The following is a 10,439-nucleotide window of genomic DNA, read 5'->3' as shown; positions in this document are numbered from 1 at the left end:
TGAATCAGGTCTGACTCGATGGCACATAACAAAAGCAACAAAAGTAAAATACTAATGTTAACTAAGCTGAACCGTGTTTATAAATATTCATTTTGTTGTTGTTGTTAGGTGTTGTGGAGTTGGCTCTGACTCATAGCGACCGTGTATGTACAATAGAACAAAACTCTGCCCCTGAGTGCACCATCCTCACAATCCTTGCTAAACTCGAGTCCACCTTTGTAGCCATTGCGTCAGTCCATTTCATGGAGGGTCTTCCTCTTTTTCTCTGACTCTCCACTTCACCAAGGAAGTTATCCTTCTCCAGAGAGAACTTAATATGAAAAATCCTCATAGGTCAACATTTAGACCTTCAGTGGGTAGGTTAAAAGGAAAGTGAAAATAAGTGTGCAGCAGATGCTCAAATCCATCAGCTGCTTAAATTAAAATTGAAAGAAAGATTCATAAACCAAAGAAGTGAATAGCTTCATGATTAAATTCTAGCTATATTTAAAGAATCAATAGTTTTATGTCAGCCTAATTAAACTTGCCATTAAATTTATGTAAGGATTTTGTTTAGATCTCTAAATAAAACCACATTTGAGAAATTTCTATGAGAATTCAATGTTAAGAACAGATTTTCTTCCCTTGAGGAGCTGAGGAAATTAGAGTTCTTTATATCTTGGCATTTTCCTTTTTGCTTTAACCACTAGGAGTCCCAGAGAAATATTTATGTCTCAACCACAATAACTGAGATATCATAGCCTACAGTATCTTGACATATTATGAAATATACTTTTGCTAGTACTGTGCTTATTTATTTATATATTTATGTTTACTATACATAATTTTACATGACAAGTCAAATGAATCACCTTGGAATGAGGTAGAGATTAAATATAGTAATGAAATAAAGTAATTATTAAACAAATATATATTTGCTCTCTTGTATCTGTTCATGTATTGGTTGACAATTGAACACAAACAAAAGTTTAAAATAAGAAATTTAATTTGCTTTATACCTACTCAATTGTTCCTCACCCCAGGTATATTTTTTATAATTCATTTCTAGGCAAAAGTTTCCAACTCCAATGACTTATCACCATTCCTTTCTAAAGCCAGGAGCTATGATACCATCAGCTTTTGATAATGGCCACAGTCATCTTTGTCCTGTTTCAAATCCACTTAGAAAATTTAGTTTTACACTCTAACCTAAGATAATCTAAAAAACAAAGGAGAAAATTATGAAAGAAATGTTTACTGTTTTTCTACACAAATAACACGCATGTTCTAAATTTCCTTTGCCAACTGCAACCTCCTCTTCCAGTGTATTTTTGTAAGCATTCTATGCTAATTTTTTAACATGTTGCTGTCAAAACAATTAGCATAGCACACTTCCCAAAATACCTGGGGATAAGGAAGGACACTGTTGGTGAAAAGAAAAAAGAAAAAAAAAATATGTGTCATTTGTGTAAAAATATGGTATTAGCATAGAAATATAGTATTTAAACATGAAATATGATAAGAAAAATAATTACACATCAAAGTTACTATAACTTTAAAGTCCCAGATCTACAAATAGACTCAATGTTTCTCGAACTCTTAAACTTACTTTAGTAAGAAACATTAAGTAAATGGTTTATTCACTAAACTTGAACAATGAGAAGAAATTCAGACACTGTAATTGTTGTTAGAATTTATTTTTGTTATATCTAATAGATGTTAATAAACTATTGAAGGATGGTTGATGAAGCATGTGAGGGTTATTTAAAATATTATAGTGTAATTAAAGTTCTAAAGAAAGCTAAAAATCAAATTGATTATGTCATAATTTTTATATTAGAAAAAGAGAAGATTGAGCATGACTAGAATTAAGTTAGAGATATCACCTGTAAAATAGATTTACATTTTATGACATAACAACTCATACATTGATTATGAGGGTGAAATGAGTTCATGCATCTAAAGTATTAAGAGTATTGTTTGGCATAGAAGTAAGCATTTTGTTGTTTTGTGCCGTGGAGTCGACTCCGACTCATAGCGACCCCTCCTTGGATTTCCAAGGCAGCATCACTAAGGAAGTAGATTGCCCAACCTTCCTTCCTAGGAGTGGCTGGTGGGTTTGAACCGCTAGCCTTCTGGTTAGCAGTCAAGTGCCTTAGACATTAAGCTACCAGAGCTCCTTAAACATATTTTCAAAGGGAGGAAGTGGAAGGGCAGCTGTTGCATTGGGGTAAATTGTAGTCAATGTCATGAGACAAAGTGTGTCAACTGCTGTATGAAAAGTGAATTTGCTCTGTAAACTTTCACCCGAATCACAATTATATTTATCAAAGTGTTGTGTTGATTACACATATCCTCCTGCCTCTTTTTTTTAGGCACTATGCTACCAAAGCTCCTGGAAGTAAGCACTTAGTAAATATAATTTATTCATGTGGCTTGAGACCTAAAAATATGTTTTTTTTTAGTTTGTTTCTTTGTTTGATTTTTTTCATTTCTGTCACTAAACCAGTTTAGCAATAATGTGATACTACCCACCACTACAACTTACTGGCACACACTGATATGCACCACTAGCACCTAGATTTTAGTATCCATAACATCATGGTTAATGCAAGCTTATTGAATCAAAGTAGATAGGGAAGGTGAATCAAGATGCTGCCAGTGACTAGCTTGAACGTTTTAAAATATACTTCTGGTTTAATAAAAAGAAAGCAAAGAATCTACCATTAAGGGTGTCCCAGTAGCAAAATTATAACAATTTATATATGTATGTGAATAAGTTGAATCTTTAAAAAATAATGGGACTCTAAAGATACTCAAACCCAGAAAGTTTATTATTAATTATATGTATGTGCAATTTTCATGCCACAGAAAAGTAAATCTGAAAGGATATAATTAAATCGTATTAAACTTAATAATATAGAACTGTCGGTATATGTGTAACTTTATTGTTCATTTAAACACATACCTATTTATAAGATAACAGCCCTTTTTTTGTTTGAATATAGATACCTATCTGATGACTATGTAACACCGATCAGGGAGTCTTATAATCACATTATTTCAAGCAAAGATATTATATTCAAAATTTCAAAAGCCTATGTAAAAAGTATTTTAAAAGTGTCAATAATAAAACATAAACAAAGTTCAATTGTTTGTATTTGCATCCCTCAGGGACTAAGGGTCTCTTTTAAAATTGAACTTCATTTTTGTTATATCATTGAAACTTTTAGAGATCCAACTTCCTGGGTGGTGCAAACAGTTAACAAGCTCAGGTGCCAACTGAAAGACTGAAAGTTCAAGTTCACACAGAGGTACTGCAGAAGACTGGCCTGACTCTCTACTCCCAGTCTATCAGCCATTAAAAAACAGTATGGAGCACAATTCTATTCTGATATACACGACATAGTCCTGAGTTGTAGCCAAATATACCAAATTATTATTTTTTTGTTTGCTGTTTTAATAAGAGGCTTAGCCTGTTAAACAAGGAATCGTGGTTGTACAGTGTTTAAGAGCTAGCTGTTAATTGAAAGGTTGTGTTTGAACCCCTCAGCCACTCTGTGGGAGAAAGATGTGACCGTTCCCTTCTTTAAAGATTATATACAGCCTTGGAAACCACAGGGCTGTTCTATTCTATCCTATAAGGCCATTATGAGTTAGATGGGAATGGGGAGTGGGTTAGTCAGTTAAATAGGTCTGTTAAACAAGGAGCAACAAGAATTAATTGGGTTGATAAATTAGAAACTGACTTTGGATTGGGTTGAATGGCCCTCCATTTTATTAGATTTTAGATTAAGATAGCACTAGTAAGGTGCAGAAAAAAGTAAATAATAAAGTTACTCTATAATATATGATGAATTAAAATATGATATATATGGATATGTACTTGAGCATATAGGAAAAATCTAAAATAACACCCTAGAATTCTAATATGATTACTTTGGAAAAATGGGATTTGGAGAGGGGAAGATATCCTTCCATATTTTATACATTTTATGTTTTCTCCCAAACAAACATATATCATTTTTGTATTCAGAGATCTAAGTAAATTCCATTAAAGTGAAAAATAAATAAATAAAAGTAGTTTTATCATTTTAATAATTTGGATTTTTTAAAATAATTTTAAGGCATTTAAAACATTTAAGAGACTAACATATTTTACTGGGATATTAAAGAAATGTTTGGCAAATTTTGATTAAAGGAGTCCTTAGATGGTACAAACAGTTAAGTTCTTGACTACTTGTCTGAATCCACCAGAGACACCTTGGAAGCCCTGGCAATGTGCTTCTGAGAGGTCACATCTTTGAAAATCCCATGGAGCAATTGTACTCTGCACACATGGAATTTACTTGATGACAGCTAACAATTAACAATGACAACTACAATCACTATTAAAATGTATTAAGTATATCAACTTTGAAATAAATGTTATATAAGGAATAAATATTTAGATAAATGTTGTTGCTGTTGTTGTTATTTGCCATCGAGTCGGCCCCGACTCATAGCGACCCCTCCTTGGGTTTCCGAGGCAGTATCACTACGGAAGTAGGATTGCCCAACCTTTCTTCCGAGGAGTGGCTGGTGGGTTTGAACCGCCAGCCTTCTGGTTAGCAGTCAAGTGCCTTAGGCACTATGCTACCAGAGCTCCTATTTAGATAAATTTGTTGTTGTTTGTTTTTGTGTGCCGTCGATATAAATAGTAGCTAGTAAATACAAGTAATTATTTCAGCTTCAAAATGTGTGAAGATAAGTGAAAGTTTCTCTCGATGTTAAAAATCCCATCAGTTATTCGACATTCTAACAATTAATACTGAGCTTATTTTTCATCTGTCTATGAGGCTGGAAATAAAAATAAATAAATAATGTAAAAGAAATATTGTTATCAATTTTCAAATCTCACTTTACCCTTGTATTTTTTCATTTCCTTTCAGAAACCTTTTTTTCTTTTTTGCCCCTACTTCTATCTTGTTTTCATCTCCTAAACCCAAATCTGTGATCTCTGGTAGCACAGTGCCTAAGGCCACCAGCCACTCCTTGGAAGGAAGGTTGGGCAAACTATTTATGCAGTGATACCTCCTCGGAAACCCAAGAAGGGGTCGCAAAGAGTCTGATCCGACAGCACATAATAATAACAACCCCAAACCTACCCTGACTACCCAAATCTGTTAATATACATGCTCTCTAGCATGTAAAACAAGTCATCGAGTTCTACCCTTTCTTTATACCATCTATATTTGCATTTTCCCTTCCAAAGATCAGCTGGAAAAAAGGAATGCTAAACCTGAAAGATTTGTATTTTTATACTATAAATATGGACATAATGAAATCTGTTGTTGTATGTTATTGGGTTGATTCCTACTCATAGCAACCCTATATGGCAAAGTAGAACTGTCCCATAGAGTTTCCTGGGGTATAATCTTCATGGGAAGGAGCCCTGGTGGTGCGGTGATTAAGGGCTCAGCTGGTACTGAAAGGTCAGTTTTCTAAACCAACAGCTGCTCGAGGGAGAAAGATGTAGCAGTCTGTTTTTGTGAAGATGTGATCCTCAGAAATCCCACGGGACAGTTCTACACTGTCCTACAGGGTCACTATGAGTTGGAATGGATTCAGCAGCAATGAGTTTGGTTTAAATCTTCATAGGTGGAAATTATCAGGTTTCTTCTCCCAAACAGCTGCCAATGGGAATGTAACAGTTTTTCAGTTAGTAATTGAGCTCTTAACCATTAATTCTTAATAGCATCTACACCCACTGCCATCAAATTGATTTTGACTCATAGCAGCCCCCATTTGGTTTAGCTGTACATCCTTGCAGAAGTAGATTACTTCATCTTCCTCTAGTAACTGGTGAGTTTGAGCCACCAACCTTGTGGTTAGTAGCCAAATGCTTTATCCACTATGCTACTAGAGAGGTGGGAGTGATTTTCAAGCAGAAAATTTGTTAAGGGAATGACCTTCTGCTACAACCCATGAGTTCTTATGCATATCTGCACTATGGCCTCCAGAACATAGTACTGAGCCATGTGGGGTAGGTGTGGGAAGAGGCATACTCATAAGATATTACGGATAAATGTGTATGTATGCTTACCAAAAATGTTTAACTTAAAAATCAAGCAAACATAACTCTAAACCACATTTAGGACAGCTTGAGTTGGACAGATCATGCTGTATTTTCCATGCCTGGTCATTGAACTGTAAATGTTGGCACACATGTGTTTAGTCTGAATGGGGAAGAGTTCTCATGTCTGTGCTTCATCTTTTCAGAAATCTTGCAGCAGGTACAGACCTACAGATATATGGCCTTTTCCAATACATAAAATTCTGCTCTGATATGTGCATAAAAACACTTGGCATAATTTGCTGTCATTGATTATTTGGGCGACAAACAATCATGAATTTGTGTCATTGAGTCAGGTTGTATAGAACATAGTGTAAGGTATAAGTCACTAATATTTATTTATCACATTCTCTACGTTTGCTGTATTTGTTTTGGAAAAGATTGCTGTAATAAACAGTGAGGTGATTAGGAGGGTGATTTACTTTTTCATATTTATTAATATGTGTACTAAAAGGTATTTGATTATGTGTTATATCATATAATATTTTCTGAAATAAAAGTAGCTTATTTAGTTTAATCATGGCATATTTAAAGTATGTAAATGTGCATTTATGATTTTCTTAGCCAAATCTACTTTTAAAATAATATTTATAAATTTCCAGGAAGTAGTTCAGTGTTCTCCAAACTATATTCATAATTACTGCATTCTTTCCTTTTCTTCCTTTATAATGGAGTGTCTGGATTCAGAGTTAAATAGAATGGGTATTTGAGGGAGATTATATAGAGAAAAATCAATTATTGCATTCTTCAGGGTATATTTAACTTAAAAATCACTTTATGATAAATTATGCAGCCAATAAAGTTACATATGAATTACTAACATAAAGATTCCTGGCTCTCCCATCTAAATTTTAGAGATTATAATCTTCAGAAATCTAATTTTTATGTAGGAAAACTTACTAATAAATAATGCTAAAGATTTTTTGTTTGTTTGTTTGTTATCAGAGTAGCCTATCCAAAATTTGGTGTAAGCCCTCATGGTAAGTGAAATAATTTAAGATTATCTTTTTCTCTTTGATTGCCAAACTAGTAGTAACCTTTTTAGAATGTGTATGATATTTTATGTCTTGAAGATTTTGTATCAAATACTGACTGTAGTAAATAGTTGAAAAATGAAAGCTTATATTAAAAAAAAAAGAGAATCAGAAAATCTGTATCTCTTTTCACTAGATTTCTAAGGATATTTAAAATCTAAAACTTTATCTGCTTTCATGAATTTTAACTTCTCACATTAGTACATCAGATTATTTAGAAGACAGCAAACATTTAAAGGAATTTCAAAATATTTCAGGAGTAAGGTCATTGTTTACATAGCTGTAATCCTTAACAAAGTATTACCATTGTTATCAAATTTGAGGTCTTAACCTTTAGCTTAACTAAACATTAAAATATGTATAACTTGTAGATATATATATATATATATATATATATACCATTTGTTCTATATATGGAAAAAAACATATAGTTTACTCACAGGCAAACTGAAGTATGGCTTCTCTACTCAGAATACTTCCAAAAGTGTTGGCTGCTAAACATTGATAATGACCAGAATCCTTTGCTTCACTGGGATTGCTTATAATGAAGGCGCCGTCTATCAAACTGTAGCGATAATCACTTTCTATGTCTATTTCTGTTCCATTTCGAAGCCATCTTAGGAAAAATCAGAAGATAAATATGTAAATATTACTTAAGGCATTATAATTCTCCCTGGGGGTGTCAGAATCATATTCAAGGGGATTTTTTAAGGCTTAAGAAAAATTATTAATAATGAATTTTTACCTGTAACTAGGAACTGGATTACCACGAACTTCACAATTAAGAGCTACTTTTTTTTCATCAGAATCAGTTGGGAAAATGATATCATCTGGTTCTTGTACAAACACTGGCCCATAGTCCACGCTTTCTGTAAGGACGAAAAGGAGACACTTTAAAATTCCTCAAAATACCAAGGCATTTTGGTTCTTTTTCCATTATTTATATTCAAAATTCTTGCTCTTTCCTTGAAATTAATAAAGTACCCAAAGACAGTTATAACTAACAAATTATATTTCTTTATTAAAGTGTAAAGACATAAATTCATTCTTTTGTTTGTTTGTTTGTTTTTGGTAGTTGATTAAGACAAGCTTTGAAAGGTATGATATAAGTAAGGAAAAAAAATGAACATCTAAAACATTGACACTATATATTTTGGGGAAAAGAAAAACCTTTCTCTCTCTCTCTATGTATATACCCAACTCACTGCCATGGAGTCAATTCCTAATCATTGCGACCATTGGGTTTCCAAGGCTATAAATCTTTATGGAAATAGATTGCCTTATTTATTTCCCTCCACCTTAGAGCAGCTGGTGGGTTTGAACTACCAATCTTCTGCGAAGCATATACATATCCTCTCATTCCTCCAAAATAGAGCTAAAAGAAAATTACATTAAATACAAATATTATGTTTTAAAACTTCAAAGTATTTAAATCTCTTAGAATTTTAAAAATGTACACTAAAAAAAAAGTCATGAATCAGCACTGTCACTACAGGGGAACTACAACAACAATCCAATGCACTGCCCTCCAGTCCGATCTGACGCATAGCAGCCCCTCCTTTGGTTTCCGAGGCAGTATTTCTACAGAAGTAGATGGCCCAATTGTCCTTCAGACGAGTGGCTGGTGGGTTTGAACTGTCAGCCTTCTGATTGGCATTGAAATAAATGCCTTAGGCAGTATAGGTATCAAAATATTGGTCCTCATGCATTCTTTCATATTTCCCTTTCTTCACTCATTTAATCAAGCACTGTTTACTCAGTACTACTGATGCTGGAGTGTAAGAAAAAAAAAAAAAAAGCTAATGCAAATAAATATAAAAAGTAATCCGTGCTTTTAAAGTGCTTATGGAAAAGATGACATGTCCTCAAAATAAAATGTCAAAACAATATAACATAAAGTAAATACATTCAATAGGACATCTGAAGAGAATAAGCTTGACTAGGAAAGAAAAAGACCCACTGCCGTAAAGTCAATTCTGACTCATAGCAAGCCTTTACAGAAGTAGATTGCCTCATCTTCTTCCATGGAGAGTCTGATGGGTTTGAACCCATAACTTTCTGGTTAGCAGTCAAATATTTTAGGTACTGTGCCACGAGAGATCCTTAGGAAAGACAGAGGAGCACTTAAAATTATTGAATGTCTGCTATGTGCCAGATAGCAGATTTGATCTAATTTAATTACTTAATACTCAGATAAATCCTTTGATGGAGGTAATTTGAAATTAATTAAAAAACAAACAAATAAACAAAAAAAAAAAAACAGAAATAGAGATAAAGCTCAAATATTGACTTGAGCTTGAAAAGTTTTGGCATATTTCTTCTGGGGAAATTATAAATAAACATACTTGTTTATTGTTGTGGTTGTGCTGTTGAGTTGGACCCAACTCATAGCGACCCCTCCTTGGGTTTCCAAGGCAGTGTCACTGCGAAAGTAGATTGCCCATCTTCCTTCTGAGGAGTGGCTGGTGGGTTTGAACTGTCAGCCTTCTGGTTAGCAGTCAAGTGCCTTAGGCACTACGCTACCAGAGCTCCTAATAAACTCAGTCCATTGAGATTCATAGTGATCTCATGTGCCAGAGTAGAACTATTCCATAGGTTTTGTGTTTGTTTTGTTTTGTTTTGTTAGCTATAACCATTATGGAAGCAGTTTGCCAGTCTTTCTTCAGTGGAGCCACTGGGTGGGTTTGAACTCGCAGCCTCTTGGTAAACAGCCCATTGCTTAACCACTGAGAAACCAGAGCATAATCAGATACTCAATTATCTTTAGTAGCCTGAATTGTAAACTTGGAAAAAAGTAAAATGTTCTGCTTTATCCTTATTTACCATGAATTTGGTTACATGATGGCCTTAGATAAATGTTTTTCAGCCTTGACACCATTAATATTTGGGTCAGAGCATTCTTTGTTGTAGAGGGATTTACCATGCATTGTAGGTTGTGTGGAAACATTGTTGGCCACAACTCATAAGACACCTGTACCTGCCCTTTCCAAAGTATAATAATCAAAAGAGACATTGCCAAATTTATTCTGGGAAGAAAATTCATTGAAAACACTGCTCTAGGGAGATGAATAAAGAAAACTGCAGGAAAGACATACTTTTAATATCTATGCTAAGCAATTCATCCTCAGTAGATTATCACAAGAAAATATTATCAAGAAAGAAAGGCAAGAATGAATGTTTCAGAAAAGTGGAACTTTAAAATATTACTGAAAAAGATGTACATCTTAGAAGAATAGATTCAGAATAAATTAATTTGTTTCTTTAAGCATATTTTATTTCCCTTATTTGGACCAAAAGAAAAAAACATAAGT

The 10,439-nt window shown here is 33.7% G+C and overlaps 1 protein-coding gene across 1 annotated transcript in view; it reads right to left on the bottom strand.

Moving 5' to 3' along the window:
• Positions 1 to 10,439, bottom strand: part of CNTN5 (contactin 5) — a 799,637-nt gene that overhangs the window by 682,463 nt on the left and 106,735 nt on the right. The window contains exons 3-4 of the mRNA XM_007938106.1: positions 7,874 to 7,997; positions 7,569 to 7,744 (exon numbers count right to left, since the gene is read on the bottom strand). Of these exons, the coding sequence (XP_007936297.1) occupies positions 7,569 to 7,744; positions 7,874 to 7,997 (300 nt within the window). The remainder of the gene's footprint in view (positions 1 to 7,568; positions 7,745 to 7,873; positions 7,998 to 10,439) is intronic.

The sequence above is a fragment of the Orycteropus afer genome, unplaced genomic scaffold (assembly GCF_000298275.1).
Source record: "Orycteropus afer afer isolate SDZICR_OR568_19922 unplaced genomic scaffold, OryAfe1.0 scaffold00047, whole genome shotgun sequence".
Taxonomy (NCBI): domain Eukaryota; kingdom Metazoa; phylum Chordata; class Mammalia; order Tubulidentata; family Orycteropodidae; genus Orycteropus; species Orycteropus afer.
Note: the sequence above shows the minus strand (reverse complement) of the source record. Positions and strands in the feature narration are given on the sequence as shown.